The sequence below is a fragment of the Podarcis muralis genome, chromosome 16 (genome assembly GCF_964188315.1).
Source record: "Podarcis muralis chromosome 16, rPodMur119.hap1.1, whole genome shotgun sequence".
Classification (NCBI taxonomy): domain Eukaryota; kingdom Metazoa; phylum Chordata; class Lepidosauria; order Squamata; family Lacertidae; genus Podarcis; species Podarcis muralis.
Window position 1 is genome coordinate 14,144,642 of NC_135670.1, and position 16,097 is coordinate 14,160,738.

At 48.3% G+C, this 16,097-nt stretch overlaps 1 protein-coding gene across 1 annotated transcript; it reads left to right on the forward strand.

Moving 5' to 3' along the window:
* Positions 1-650: 650 nt before the first annotated feature.
* PELI3 (pellino E3 ubiquitin protein ligase family member 3) lies at positions 651-15,641 on the forward strand. The gene is made up of 7 exons (XM_028710629.2): positions 651-997; positions 7,218-7,370; positions 8,602-8,731; positions 9,785-9,886; positions 11,104-11,301; positions 12,982-13,170; positions 14,708-15,641. Exons 2-7 carry the CDS (start codon positions 7,219-7,221, stop codon positions 15,272-15,274), a joined length of 1,338 nt encoding a protein of 445 aa, XP_028566462.1. The 5' UTR covers positions 651-997; position 7,218; the 3' UTR covers positions 15,275-15,641.
* Positions 15,642-16,097: the final 456 nt, after the last annotated feature.

Here is a 16,097-nt window from a genome sequence, read left to right on the forward strand (position 1 = left end):
GAAAGCCACTGCTAGCCCGTGCAGACATTTCTGAGCTAGATGGGCCAGAGGGCCTGACTCAGTTTAAGACACTTTCCTACTTTCCTAAGCTGCTACCAAAGGAAGCAAAACAACAAAATTAGCATTGTTATTAATAAAGTTATACTATATGTTTATTGTTAGCCTGTACTGCATTGCAATCCTTTTAAAGCACAACATTTTCCAGTTTGGGCTCTGCTGTTGGTGCTCTTGCCTTGATTTCCATCGAAAGGAGACTTCCCCTATTATTATTATTATTATTATTATTATTATTATTATTATTATTATTATTATTATTATTATTATTTCTATGCTGCCCTTCATCCGAGAATCACACAGCGGTTTGCAATCGGAAAACACAAGAATGCATTCCGTAACTATCTGTTGCACTTCCCTCTCCTCTCCCCTTCCCCGAGCGAGGGACCCTCGGCTCTTGCACCCCTCTCGGCAACCCCCCCGCCGCCGCCCCCAACACAACCACGATGGCCCCCTCCCCCCTCCCTCTCTTCTAGCCTCTTTGCACACCTGCAAAGCAATAAACAAACGCTCCCCCCTCCCGTCCACACACCCGCTTTGCTTTTGTGATGCAGCTGGTGGGCAGGTTGCAGGGAGAGGCGGGGGCGCGAGGCAAGGGCTGCCCCTGGGTGGGGAAAAGGGAGAGGCGAGAGGGCTTGGGGAGGAGGATCCCCCTTCTCTGGTCCTTGCAAAGGGTTGCGGGGGGGGGGGGAGCGGCGTTGTGTGCGTTGCAGACTTGCGGTGTGTGCGGCGGGGTGCCGGGGACGCGAGAGCTGAGCCTGCGATCCCGCCCGGCGCCGGAGCAGCCGCCGCCGCCGCCAAAGCAGAGCCGCCGCCTCCTCCTCCCTCCTCCTCCCTCCTTCTTCTTCTTCCTCCTTCGGCAATGCAGGGCTATCCATCCTGCGCAGGCGGTGGTTGCTGAGCAAGGACCCGCCGCAGGGGAGCGGGGGGGACGCGCAGAGGGGTGAGCCAGAGAGACCCCCAACCCTGACGGTGGTGCCTGGCGGGTTGGGGTGGGGGGGGAGGGAGGGAGGGAGGGAGGCGGAGGAGGCTGCGGGGAGGGGGTGGTGTTGCATGGGGGAGAGGAGCGGCGGGGGGAGGGCAGGGAGGAGGGGAAAGGAGGGAGGGAGGGATGCCTCCCACAGATCTCCCCCACCCCACTTTTACTTTCTGCAGTTCTTCGCTTTCTGTCTGTCTGCAGCCCCCCCCCCCCATCCCCATCATTCCTAGGCTCATCCGCAGATCGGCTCGGCTGCCTTTCGATTCTCATGCCCCCCCCTAATTCCTAACCCACCCACCCCCAATTTGATATGGTGACCCTGAATTTTTATGTCCCCTAATTCATTGCCTAGCTCCATCCCTCTCAAATCTGGTTAGATGTCTCTTAATAGTGTCTGTTAAAAAGGTCTCGTCTTTATATAACATATTTAAGCCCTGGCACTTGTCTGGTTTTCTTTTGTTAATATGCACCCTGTTATTCTTAACCTCCCCCAGCAGCACCATCTGTCTGGGCCCCTATTAATTCCTAACCCTAATATAAACACACACACACACACTCTCCCTCCTCAGATCTCTTGGGCTGCCTCTGAATGTCTTATGGGTGTCCTTTGATTCCCATGTCCCCTAATTCAGTATGCCCAGGTGTTCCTGAATTCTTTACCTTCCTGTCCCAAATCTATTTGGGTGTCCTCTGATTCCTGTTCTCTGCCCCCAAACCAGCATCTTCGTTAAGATGCGTACACATTTGTCTGTGTTTACCTTTTGCTAACCAGCATTGCATGGGACGGGGACACACACACACACACACACACACACACATTTGTGTGTGTGTGTGTGTGGAGAACGAGTGAGTGCAAAGGGCCACTGTCCCTTTGCAAAATGTGTCCCATTTTTCCGTGGTCCTTCCTTATTGCACTATGCCTGGCACTGCCCACCTACCCTGCATCCCCAAGAATGCATGCTCAATATCTGGTTTTCATGGGTGAAAGAGACAGCCACCCCCACAATATACATTTCCAGCAACTTCAGTCCCTAGTCCAGATCCCTCTGTCCAAAGGCAGAGGCTATCAGGCAACTCTTGAGTAGCAAAATTAGGCCCTTTTCCCTGCTTCTCTAGCACTATTGATAATATCCTGTCAAACAGCCTCTGGATCCTTTCCCTTGTGAATTCTTTCTGCAAATGCATCCCCATGGTACCCCAATAAATCAGGATTGTCCCCTCTCCTACAGAGTCACACAGCACCCTATACACTCTTCCAGCACTCTTGCTGTTTCCAGGGAACACCAGAAGCTGTCTTATACTGAGCTAGATGGTCAGTATTGCAGACACTGACTGGCAGGGGCTTTCCAGGATTTCAGATATCTCCAGCCCTACCTGGAGATGCCAGGGATTGAATATGGGACCTTAGCAAGCAAAGCAGTTGCTCTACCACTGAGCTACAGCCTGCTCCTTAGTGGGGGCAGGTATACTGGGGTACCATCATCGACGTCCCAACTCTTTCTACTTCTCCTAAACATATTAAACACATGTCCACCCCCTTCAAGTTATGTACATCATCTCTTAAAATGCAACCTTCCTAACTTCCCAATAAAGCAGGATGCGGCCCTCTCCTTTCTCACTCACCACATTTGACATTAAACCCCATTCCAGTCCCTTAGAAACCCTGAGGGCCCCCGTGTTTGTGCACAACTCCATTGGACATTAGTTCCCTTTATTTGTTGCACTGATCCCCCTCCCCCCAGTTTTAATGATAATTATTTTATATATATATTTCCTTTTTAATAGTTTTTTTAATTTTAGCTGTGTTTTTATCTACAGTTTTATTATGTATCCTGTTTAGAGGCCTATTTGAGTAAGTGGTTTATAAATCTAAGTATTTTTTTTTAAAAAAAACACAACAGCTATGCCCCTCTAAACAGGAAGAACTTGATCCATTCTCCCAATGCACAGCTTAGATCCTACAGATTTTCATCTACATACCCACTCTTACCAGAACCACTGCTCTAGAATATCCTGGTGTAGCAGACCCTCCCCCCCTTAAGCAGAAAACCTCCCCTTTCTGTGCTTAAGGGGGGAGAAAACCCTATGTCTCAAAGCTTTCCAGAAGATCCATGTACTGCACCTTGTGTGACCTGGAACTCTTGCCCCTTAATCTGAGAGGTGGGCAGGTTCAGTAGAAAGAGACCCTGCACATGCAAAGGTTCACAGAGACTTCCCCTTTGAGGGCTTTAGTCACACACCCATCCTGTTTGACCTCAAGATGCATAAATCTCTACATTCCTTGATCTACAAATCCTCTTGAGTTCTTTTTAATTTCTGTTTGCCCTTCAGTTTTGCACATACAAAGAGCTTTTCAAAAATGTTCACTGGCCAGGCATCTCTGGAAACCCTGTCCCACTAAGTTTCCTCTGTGTCTCTGAATTTGCCCCAGGGATCCTGACACACAACCGTTCTTCAAGATTTAATTCTCCCCCTCACACTCTGCTCTACACACCCAGAGTCCTTGGCTCCATAGTTATTGACAATACAGTTCTCTATAGAGGCTTAGCACCTCCACCTCTTACAGCCTCCAGAAATGCTGCTTCCTAGCCTAGAGAGGGTGGAAAAAATGGCTGGGGGGCGGGGGCGGGAATCAGTGTATAATCTCATAATTCAGATTATTTGTGTAACCTTCTGAGCAGTGGATATTGCTGGATTCTGGGTTTATTCTTTTTTAGTTCTACAGGGTATCACGTGATGGACATTTGTGCAAAATGTAATTATTTACAGTCTTGCCTGAGTTCCAGAATCAAAGCTAGTACTACCTTCCTGGATGTATCTGAGTAATGTTTTTGAGACCATGTCTGTTTGTGGGGAGTTTGATTAATAAGAGATTGCACCCAGGGCAGTTTACAAATTGGTTAGAATGTCTGACTTAACATCTCTGTATCTAAACAGATAAGACTAAGGCCATCTTCACCCCTTAACTATAATTTATATACTGTATTGGGTGGTTGGCAACATGCAGGTTGGCCACTAAATAAGTAAACCAATTAGCTTCATACAATGAGATATTAATGCATTTCTTTGCAGTACAGTACTTAAATCATTAACTAAAACTTGTTTTAATGAAAAATATGCGGAGACGCACTTAAGACATACCCTCCAGTTTATATATCTGTGCTACATCCTGGTATTAAAAAGAATTTTATCCTGTTAGACCTGCAGACCCATTAAGATTAATGGACACAGCTAGGCCCAGTAATTCCAGCGGGTCTACTCTGCGTAGGACTCGGGGGGGGGGCACCTGTGCTATACATACCCCCTTTGACAGCCAAGGCTTTCCCCCCAAAGAATCCTGGGAACTGTAGTTTCTTAAGGGTGCTAAGAGTTGGGTCCCTATCCTCTACAAGGAGCTACGGTTTTCAGAGTTCTTGGGGAAGTATTTGTTGCTAAACCATTCTGTGAAATATAGTTCTGTAAGGGGAATAGTGTGCTTGCTAACAACTCTTAATGAACTACAGTTCCCAGAATTCTTTGTTTAAAGCAGTATGATGATGCTTCAGCTGTATTGTGGAGATGAGGCCTTAGTGGGATGCAACCCATTCCACACTGCAAGGCCTAGGTGAGGCCCAGCTCAAATTTGTTTGGTTTGTTGTGGTGGTTGTTAAAGAAGACCCATTTTTGTGCAGGCATGTCTTTGTGTGTGTGTGTGTGTGTGTGTGTGTGTGTGTGTGTGTGTGTGTGTTGGGGCATTATGTGTGTGTATGTGTGAACTAGCCCCACGAGCAAGGAATCAACAGGATCAGGGGCGCGGGAAGGAGGCAGCTACAGGATTTCAATGAACCACAAGTGGGTTCCTCCAGCAGCAGGGACCAGGATGGAGCAGAGAGTGTTGCCATGGCAACAGGGAGGCATAAAATATCTGAAATGCTGCTGTGGTAACAGTGCGGAGGTAGTTTAGGGCTATCACCATGGCAACTTGGGGGGGGGTTGCTGCTGCTAAGGGTCAGGACTGTCACCTTAGAAACCTGGAGATGCTAGAGGTGTTTACCATATGGCTCCTTTGAACACCGGGCCCAAAACCATAGAGGTCAGGGAGTGCCACCCACGGCAACTGATGGGGAGCCGTCAAGCGGGCGTTGCTATGACAATGCAAGGGCGAGATGCAGTATGAATATGGGATGCGGTCCTAATGGGCATCTGAGCATGTGTAGAGTGCCTTACTCCTCCCTACAGGAGGGAGGCTATAATCCATGCCCTCCTACTATAAATGAAGCTGAAGTCCTAAATACATTTACCACAGAGTAAGGCCCCTTGAACTCCATGGGATTTACTTCTGAGTATTTTATTTTACTTACAATATTTACGTACAACTTTTTGAGCAGATCTCACAAATCTTTTACGTAAGATTATTACAACTAGAAGCATTTATTTATTTTTTAAAGAAGAAATTGCAATAGAATGGAAAAGACAACTTGGTTGCTTAGAAAAAGCTGCTACTGCTTCTTCTCCCCTCCCCTTAGGGCAAGTTTCTTCTGCAGAAGCTCCTGTGGTGACATTTGGGGGGGAGGGAGTGGGGCTGGTATGGGAGCTGGAGGGTGGCAGGCCCTCAAACTACTTCCTTCAGTACTTCCTCCCCTCAAGCCAGATGGACCTTCAGGCACAACCAGGCATGCATTGGGTTGTCTCTAGCTAAATAATATTCAGAGTAGACCCATAGACCTGACTGGACCTAAGTCAAAATAATATCCACTATTTTTAATGAATCTATGTAGGACTAACATGAGGTACAACAGGGTTGCAATGGATCTTTCCTTTTGTTCTCTGATAAGGATCATGCAAGTGCATTGCTGGTGCTTTTTATTACTCCTCCTCCTCCTTCCTCCCATTACATATCAGACAGGGACTTCTCTGTTGTCTTTTGGGGGCCTATGGAAGACCTTCCTTTTTCCAACTTGTCTTTTAAGTGGAGATTTTTTTTTTAATCCCAGTCTGTAACTGCATTGAATTTGGCATTGTTTTTATACGTGAACTTGTTCTAGTTATGAAATATATCTACCGTATTTTTCGCCCTATAGGACGCACCGTCCCATAAGGCGCACCTAGTTTTTTGGGGGGGAAATAAAGGGAAAAAATTATTTTTCCCCCAGGCACGGGGCTGGGGCGGGGGAGGCCCAAGCTTCCCCCGACCCCAGCCCCCAAACAGGCAGCTCTCTGCAAGCCGTGGGAGCCCAGCGCTGGCTCCCGCTGCTTGCGGAGAGGTCCGCGAAGCCTGGAGAGGGAGAGGGGTCGGTGCGCACCGACCCCTCTCGCTCTCCAGGCTTCAGCGAAAGCCTGCATTCGCCCCATAGGACGCACACACATTTCCCCTTCATTTTTGGAGGGGGAAAAGTGCGTCCTATAGGGCGAAAAATACGTATTGTTAATGTTTCATTGTTAAACTGCCTCGATATGTTTCATACCAAGCGACTCGTAAATGATTTTTAAAAAATTATTCTTAACAACCATATTCATACGGCTGAAGTGAGAAGAAGCACTCTCACAACACTTTGACAATCATGGCTTCCCACCCCAAAGAATCATGGGAACAGTAGTCTGTTAAGGGTTCTGAAACTTCTTAGGAGACCCCCTCACAGAGCTACAACCCCCAGCACCCTTGAACAAATGACAGTTCCTGGGATTCTTCGGGAAGCCATCCAGTGAAATGAGAGTGCTTTAAATGTGTGGCATTCTTCTTCTTTGGCGATCACTCGTAGCTGAGTAAGATTGTCTTCCATGAAAACGGTCTTAACAGTGAGTCCGTAAGTGACTGTGGAGGCCAATTCTGGATCCACACATCCTTCCACAGTGCGGACATAGGTTTCCAGGCGGGAGTTGATCACAGTGTGGGTTTGCCAAATGTGCATTTCTCCCTTTTTTCCTGAGTTTGAGCGTCTTCAAATTCCATGACACCTTTGGTAAAGGCTGGTCTCCAATTGAAGCGCTCGCAAGCCGGTGCTTCCCAGTTGTTGGTGTTTATACTACTTTTTTTTAGATTTCCCTTTAGAGAGTCTTTTGTTGACCACCAGCATTACACTTTCCATTTTTAAGTCCGGAATAGAGTAGTTGCTTTGGGAGATGATAATCAGGCATCCGAACAACATGACCAGTCCAACAAAGTTGATGTTGAAGAATCATTGACCTGCCTTCTCTGTGCTTACAGGATGGTGTTAGAAGGAAGCCCTGAAGCAGTGAGCTCCCAGTCACTAGATCTCCGGCGAGCTTGCCCCAAAAGCAGCCGCATTTATCCCTCTCCAGGGGACAGTATCCTGTTGACCAAGGAGCCAGTGAAGTACGGGGAGCTGATCGTGTTGGGGTAAGTGAAGGGAACCCTTTCTGCCAGCTGTCCCCCATGCAGACCTGGACACATTTTTTTAGTGCTCAGCTCTGGAACATGAAATAAAAAGAAGCTGATGAGCAAGAAGCCTGAGCATGTACAGAGTACGTTTCTCTCACCACTGGGTAAAAATAGCCATGTACTTCCAAGGTTAGTGGGTGATGACCTTCAGATCAGATAATTTGTCTCCCAGGCAGGCTTGAACCCCGATCATACCTCTTTTAGAAGGGGTTCAGAGACCCTGTTATAATCAGGCCTGCATAGCAAGCATCTAACCAAGCCAATTGCAACTCATTGGAGACCCCGTAAAGATAATGGTTTTGCTGGCTTAGGAACATAAGAAGAGCCTGACGGCTGGATCAGGCCAAAGGCCCTTCATTGTCCATCATCCTATACTCACAGTGGCCTTTGCGAAACCCAAAAGTCAGATCTGAGTATAAGAGCTGTCTCCCCACAACGGGCATCCAAAACTATACTGCCTCTGACAGTGGAGGCATTTGCAAAGCTTTGCAAACAACAAAAGGGCATTTCTCAAACACCCAAAACGCCACCCAACAACCCTTCACCAGGGCCTGTTCTTTATGAATCAGGGGTTCAAGATATCTCTCTATGTTGCAGAGACTGCTTGGGAAGTGGATTTAGGATTTTTAACAAAACACAGGCTGCAAAAAGAAATGGAGTGGGGGGAGTGGGTGTGCAGATTAATACTTGACACTTCCAAACTGTTGCTATATTCATGTGGGATTCGATCACATATGGGCAAATTCAGGTCGTGGAACGATGGGAAGTCTTGCACAACACAATCACTTCCCCAGAAGATCAAACCTTTTGCCAATAGGAAAATGATGGGAAAACATGAGAAAGGGTGGGATAACCCTTGCTTTGATGCAACTTCATCTAATCTCTATGGGAAAAAATAACAATGAATGCTCATCAAATAGCTAAGACAAGAAGTCCAGTCTCCCTGCAAGTGAATCAGTATGAATGCTCAGTAAACAGATCATCTGGAAGTGTCTGCGGTTGTGTTTGTCCACTAGACTTGAAAGCAGCCTTTTCACAAAGGTGGGCCTCAAAAATAGATATATTTTAAAGAACACTAGATATTTGAAATCCTGAACTCTCATCATCAAGTTGAATTGCTGTGATGCTCTATTTTATTCTGTACCAAGTACAGACAAACAAACAGATCCATTGGCCTCTCCCAACACAGGTACAATGGCTCCTTGCCCAATGGTGACAAGGGCCGCCGCCGCAGCCGATTGGCCCTGTTCAAGAGGCCGAAACCCAATGGGGTTAAACCAGATGTCATCCACCACATCTCTACACCGCTTGTATCCAAGGTGAGTCCAAAGCCCCTTCCTAGCCACCAGGAATACTTTTCTGCTCATCAGACCACTCTGGGCTTCAATGGGGGGCCATTTTGTGCTAGGACCATAGTGTGGTGATAGAGCACATGCCTGGCATGCTGAAAGTCTCAGATTCAGTCTCTGACATCCTCCAAGTAGGACTAGGAAGGCTCTGGAGAGCCACTGTCAATCATTGTGGGCATGGCCAAGATAGATGGGCCAAGGGTCTTATTTGTAATAGGGCAGCTCCCTGCTATTTTTTTTATGCCAGAATCTAGTCCTGGAAAAGATTTATGACTCTAAGCATGTGTAAAGTGCATTTCTGTCCCCATACGTAGGGCTGCCATACGTCCAGGAATCAGTCTGTCAAAATGGCGTCCATGCAGATGTTTGCCGAATCAGCAAAATGTCCGGGGGAACCCAGACGTGTGGCTCAACAACTTTTCACTTTTGGGAATATGACAACCCTACAATAAGGAAATAGAGACAAAGCTGTCTTGACTCTCATCTGAAACTCCAGAGAGCTGCTGCTGGTCATTATAGACAAATTGGCTTAGATGGACCAGTGACCTGACTTGGTTATAAAGAAGCTTCTTATTGTCTCTATTTAAATCAGTTCTTTATTCGGATTCATGAGGACTGGAATCTTACTTTCTTTTTAGAGGCAGGGCTGGAGCTCAGTGGCAGAGCATCTGCTTTGTATGCAGAAGGTCCCTGGTTCAATCCCTGACATCGCCAGGTAGGGCTGGGGAATGACCCCGTTTGAAACCCTGGACAGGTTCTGCCAGTCAGTGTGAACGATAACAATCCAGTTAGATAAATGATCTGACTCAGCATAAGGCACCTTCCTGTCTTCCTCTGTGCAGCTGGGCTTTAGGAATGGGATACAAGCTCTTTGATCAGGCACTGAATCTAGTCCATGTATCATTAGAAAGGGGACAGGGAATCTCAGAGGCTCGGTGCTGGGATTGAGGTGATGAGTTTAGCTCTGGAGAGGAGCTTTAGATGGGTCCCACAGCTGTTTATTTTATTTCTTCTGCCCAACAGGCACTGAGTAACAAAGGCCAGCACAGCATCTCATACACACTTTCCCGAAGCCACTCTGTGATCGTTGAGTATACTCATGACTGCGAGACCGACATGTTCCAGGTACCTATGACCCTGGCAGCAGAAACAGGAATGCCATCCTCTTTGGGTGACTAGGTGCCTGTGCCTTCAGCAGATGTCTGATGTATGAGGTTTTTTTGTGCCACATATACTTTTTATTGTGCATCTATGATGATTTGAACTCGTGATGGTTATACGCAATGACACTTTCAATACTGTTTGAGCCTGCAAATGTTTCAGAGTGGATGTACTGAGTAATTTCCAAGCAACACATGTCCCATAACTTCCTGCTGAAAACCTGCGTGAGCCTTGCTTGGCAGGTGCCCAGCAGTGCCTACCACCGATGATGGCTATGATTTCATGCCCTGTGGATATTGCATCAGATTGTTGTTTTAATATCTGCTTCAATGAGGCTCTGGAGATTCCAGAGATGGTGGCAGCCTTGGCACCATTTCCCTTTGTCATTTAGCTGAAATACCTGTTGTGTTCTGATCTTGCGCAGGATGCTAGGAAGAAGGCGGCAGTGCTTAGGCGATGGCACCAATGTGAGTCCTGACTCTGGCCTCTGGTGGTACAGGAAGTCCTTCTGGAGGCCCCCGTCTGAGGCCCAGCAGTCTCCAGCAGCTGAATCAGAGCCCTGAGGTGTGTCCAGCTCCCCTCGCTGGCGCCTCCGCAGCCTCCATCTGTGGCTGGATCACTGCTGGATTCTGGAGTCATGACAATACCACTGAAATAGTTTTAAACTCATTTGGAAATGCATTTCTTCAGGCCTCAGGTGTGGCCAGGATGTTTTGTTCCTGTGCTGGCTAGTTACTTCATGAACAGATGTGAACCAAAGCTATTATTGAGAGCACAAGGAAATTAATACAGATATCCGATTGTTACCTAGACCAAGGATGAGGGACCTGTGACTCTCCAATGGATGTTGGACTCCAACTCCCAGCATCCCTCACTGTTGGCCATGCTGGGAGTTGGTGTCCAAGAACATCTGTAGAGCCACAGGTTCCATGTTCCTGATGCAGACTGACAAAACATCTTCTGGAGATGGGACATTAATAAGGGTCCCTCTCATCAATGTAAGGCCTTCCTGACTTCTCTGCACCCGTTTGTGATATTTCAGGATTTTTTGACAGGAGAAAATGCTATCTTCCTGAAACCGAGATGGCAAAATCACAAGTGAACAATGGATGTGTTCGCGAAGCAAACACCAGCGCACTTTTTTTGCCTTTCTGAACTCTCTCTGTCTGCTTTCTTCCCAGATTGGCCGCTCCACAGAGAGCATGATTGATTTTGTGGTGACGGACACGACCCCAGGGGCCAACTCAGCCATTGATGGTCAGTCGGCTCAGAGCACCATCTCTCGCTTTGCCTGCCGTGTCATCTGCGAGAGGAACCCTCCGTACACAGCACGCATTTACGCTGCTGGCTTTGATGCCTCCCGCAACATTTTCCTTGGAGTGAGTGAGTCACCAGCACGACTGTGTGTGTCTTTGCGTACGTGTGGTGGAATGGAAAAGTCTTTGGCTTCCAGAGGAGGACAGCACACCTGTGTGATACGCAAATATTCACTTTGGTGCAGTTTCCCACAACATGATGGTGGACGGGGACATCTCAATCGGTGCCATTTCTGCCTGTCACATAACTTGGCTCACTTGCACCAGCCAGCAGGAAGCAGTTGCTCTGTAAGCAACTCCCTGCAGTGCATCTGCTTGCCATTTCCCCTTGAGGCCTCCTGCCTTATTGCAGCCTGTGAGGGGGCACACAGAGAAGGGCCTCTAATGGCGTTAGACCACCCTTCGTCCCCAAAAATGGATTTCTAAATGATATTCAAAGAGACCTGTCTGGCCTGAGCTGGATATAAATGCCCTCTTAGTCGTCCACTTTATTTCTGGCCTTGAGAAAGTGATCTTTCTCTGCCTTTTCCTTCTCCTCTCCTTTCCTTGTGCGTCATCTTTTTAGTTTTTAAGTCTGATGTAGCCTCTCTCCCCACACACCTTTATGTCTCTCTCTCTGTCTTTATTGATGTGAGCTGCTTCCAGATCCTCAGTGTAGGGATCGCTCATGCCTCTGGCCCTCCAGATCTCTTTCTTTGGTCCTTGGAACCTTCCTGAGGCAACATCCCCTTCCCTGACCACACCTCTCACTTTCCTTGAACTGTAGTCATGCCTCTTTCTTGCCTGGATGAAGAGGTTGCAGAAACTTCTGGTTTTTTTTTTTGTGTGTGTGTGTGTCTGGAATGTAGCCTACCGTACAAAGGTAAAGATTTACATCTGTTTCTCTGACCACTTTTGTCTCTTGCTCTGCCCTCCCCTGGCATGTGACGGCTGGCAGGCTGCCCACAAGTGAGCGCGGCCCGCCCGCTTAAAATGGTTCCCCACCCCTGCAGTGAATAAGCAAGGCTCATTCAATTCAGTAGGACAGCCTCCGAGTAGACACGGTTGGGAATGCGGCCTAAACAAATAATTTCCAAGGGCAAATGCGTTCCAAAGCACAACCAAATACACCGTCAAGTGAAGAGAAATAACAGCATTCAACCAGACAAAAATAACCTTAATCTAAAATGGCTGGGCGAACAAACACATTTTAGCCTGGAGCTGGGAAAGAATATGGTGTCAGTGCCGGGAGGAGCTCCCTTGAGGGGGCATGATAGCTCAGTCGGTTAGAGCGTGGTGTTGAGAATGCCAAGGTTGCAGGTTTGATCGCCGTATGGGACAGCTACATAGTCCTGCATTCATAGAATCATAGAATCATAGAGTTGGAATAGACCACAAGGGCCATCGAGTCCAACCCCTGCCAAGCAGGAAAGCATTGCAGGGAGTTGGATGAGATGATTCTCAGGGTCCCTTCCAACTCTACATTTCTAGGATTCTATGATAATGATTGCCAGTCATGGGTAGGTATGTGTGGGAAGAGGTGAAACCAGCGCTTTGAATTGGGCCAGGAAACAGACTGCAACCGGCGGGAGGCAGGGGATTGTTGATGAGAGAGATTGTGCTTTGAATAAGCCTGGCTGGAATTGGTTAGGACTCTGCAGGGCAATCCTGTTTCCACGTTCAAAGGCCCCTAGGACAAGTCTTGCCCCCACATCCCCCCTGCCCAAGCGGTGCTGTGATGCCAGTCTCTGGGTTCATTGGCAGGAGAGGGCAGCCAAGTGGAGGACTCCTGACGGACTGATGGACGGGCTGACGACAAACGGGGTGCTGGTGATGCACCCCAACGGTGGCTTCAGCGAGGACTCCACGCCGGGTGTATGGCGCGAGATCTCCGTGTGCGGGAATGTGTATGCCTTGCGGGACAGTCGCTCAGCGCAGCAGCGGGGAAAGCTGGTACGTGGGGAGAGGAAGCCCAGGCAAGGCGCCCTGCAGGACCAAGGAGAGGCTCTTGCCCTACTGAGGACCTGTGGCTCAGTGGCAGAGCACCTGCTGGCCCCAAGTTCAATCCCTGGCATCTCCAGGAAGGATGGGGAGACACCCTGTCTGAAACCCCAAAAGCAGCTTCCTAGTCTCCTATTTAAATCAGTCCTTTATGCAGAACCTTGAGGACTGGATCTATTCATTATTTTTTAAGGGGAAGGGCCATAGCTCAGGGTCAGAACATCTGCTCTGCACACAGAAGGTCCCAGCTTCATTCCTTGGTATCTTCGGGAAGGGGTAGGAAACAGCGGCAGACCTACATTTTGGGGCCCTGACGCTTGAGCTGTTATGGGGGCCCCTTCACAACCAGTAACGAGGTCCAGCAAACTGCTGTTATCATCTACAGTGGGGTTGTTCCATGACAGATTGCCACAATTTTTTGAAATATTTAACTCCTATATCTCAGATTTTGATTAAAATTGTTGTAGTGAATTATCTCACATGTCAAAGTCGCTGGTGTGAATAAAAAAATAATATGACATAGTTTTTGAGTTATGGGGGGGTGAAAATTAGGGAAATATATAACATTTCCCTAATTTTCACACACCCCATAACTCAAAAACTATGTCATATTATTTTTTTATATATCATATATATGTCATATATATATGCAGGATGCATCATCAAATGATGAAATTGGGTCTACTAGACCCAATTTTTTAAAGCAATGTAGACTAAAGTTGCTTCAGGGCCCCTCTGAAAAGTCAAACTAATCTAAATAAGATAAAAAGGAAAGAAGCAATAATAAGCAAAGGGAGAAACTAAGGAAGAAGAAAGAGAAGAGAAAGAGAAAATAAACACAAGGCTCTGTACAATTATATCTTAACCCTTATTCCACACATAGAAGAGTAAAGTCTCCCAGCTCTCATCTGGGAGCTTCACCCTCTTCCCCCAGCCTCCCACCCCCTGGAGAGCCTCTCTACCCTGCCCCTCATACTGGGCCTTTCACAGACCCTCCAAGTGCCCCTCTTTTCCAGGGACAGTCCCGGATTTACAGAAGCCATCCTGGTTTCTGATTTGATCCAGGAATGTCCCGCTCTTCCTTAGGACGTCCCTATTTTCATCGGAGAAATGTTGGAGGGTATGCTTTCATCTTCTGTCCATCCCCTTCCATCGCAAATAATAATAATAATATTATAATTTATTATTTATACCCTGCCCATCTGGCTGGGTTTCCCCAGCCACTCTGGGCGGCTCCCAACAGGATACTAAAAACACAATAAAAGATCAAACTTCAAAAACTTCCCTAAACAGGGTTGCTTTCAGATGTCTTCTTAAAGTCAGATAGTTGTTTTTCTCTGACATCTGGTGGGAGGGCATTCCACAGGGCGGGTGCCACTACCGAGAAAGCCCTCTGCCTGGTTCCCTGTAACTTCGCTTCTCGCAGTGAAGGCCCTCGGAGCTGGACCTCAGTGCCTCTTCTGACATCTCTCTCTCCCCCCACGGCCAGGTGGAGTCTGAGTCCAACGTGCTCCAGGATGGCTCGCTCATTGACCTGTGCGGGGCCACCCTGCTGTGGCGGACCTCGGAGGGACTCCTGCGCACCCCAACCCTGCAGCAGCTGGAGGCCCTGCGCCAGGAGATCAACGCCGCCCGCCCCCAGTGCCCGGTGGGCTTCAGCACACTGGCGTTCCCCAGCCTGGCGCAGCGGGGCGTGGTGGAGAAGAAGCAGCCCTGGGTCTACGTCAACTGTGGCCACGTCCACGGCTTCCACAACTGGGGCTTCCGCAAGGAGAAAGGGGGGCTGGAGCGTGAGTGCCCCATGTGCCGCCGCTCGGGGCCCTACGTGCCTCTCTGGCTGGGCTGCGAGGCGGGGCTGTACCTGGACGCCGGGCGCCCCACCCATGCCTTCTGCCCCTGCGGCCACGTTTGCTCGGCCAAGACTGTGCAGTACTGGGCGCAGATACCCCTGCCCCACGGCACCCACGCCTTCCACGCAGCCTGCCCCTTCTGTGGCACCTGGCTGACGGGCCAGCAGGGGTTTGTCCGCCTCATCTTCCAGGGGCCGCTCGACTGAGCTGGGGAGGGCGGGGGGCTGGCGGAGGGGAGGGGAGGGCGAGATGGAAAATAAACAGCAACATCTGAGAACAAGGTCCGGCTCTTGGAGGCGGGTGCTCTGCGTGTGTGGTTCAATGAAAGCATCATTTTGGTTCCCTGCCAATGGCTGCGAAACTTCCACCGTATGTAAGGATATCCCAGGCAATGCCAGTTCACAGATTTTTTTGGTGGGCGGTGGGGATGTTGTTGGGCAAGAAGCCCCTCAGTGAGCCCTCTCCCCCCCCCCCCCCCGAAACCTCTAGGGAAACAGGTCACCCTGCTGCAACTTCCTGTAGGAAAATGGTTCTCCCAGTCCCATTTTTTTATAAATACAAATTTAGATATTTGCAATTCTTTCATTGTTTTAATACTTCAGGACCTATGGAACACCCTGCCACAACAACTCCTTAATGCGATGCATTCCTATTCTCTCCAAGTGCTTTTAAGTCTTCCTAATAGGTGTAATAGGCTGGAGGTGAGGAAGATGCCCCTCTTCATGCCATAGTCACCATGGTGCATTCACTTGCCCCTGGCACCAATCCCAGCTGGATTTAGGGCAGAGCAGGCAGTTCCCCTGCCCTGGATGCTGAGCCAAAGAGGCACATAATAATAATAATAATAATAATAATAATAATAATAATAATATACCTATATTTATGTGGGCACCTACTTAGAAGATTAAAAAACCCTGTATCAAAAGGAATTATTGTGAAAATAAGAAATATTTAGGGTGGAGGGGCACCAAATTTTGTCCTTGCTCAGGGTGCCATATTACCAAAGTTTGCCCCTGCCAATATTCACCC

Excerpts from the sequence above, each read along its gene's own strand:
- PELI3 (XM_028710629.2), top strand. The coding sequence starts at position 7,219 with ATGGTGTTAGAAGGAAGCCCTGAAGCAGTGAGCTCCCAGTCACTAGAT. Across the intron at positions 8,732-9,784 it reads CTACACCGCTTGTATCCAAG|GCACTGAGTAACAAAGGCCA; the intron begins GTGAGTCCAAAG and ends TCTGCCCAACAG. Across the intron at positions 9,887-11,103 it reads GCGAGACCGACATGTTCCAG|ATTGGCCGCTCCACAGAGAG; the intron begins GTACCTATGACC and ends CTTTCTTCCCAG.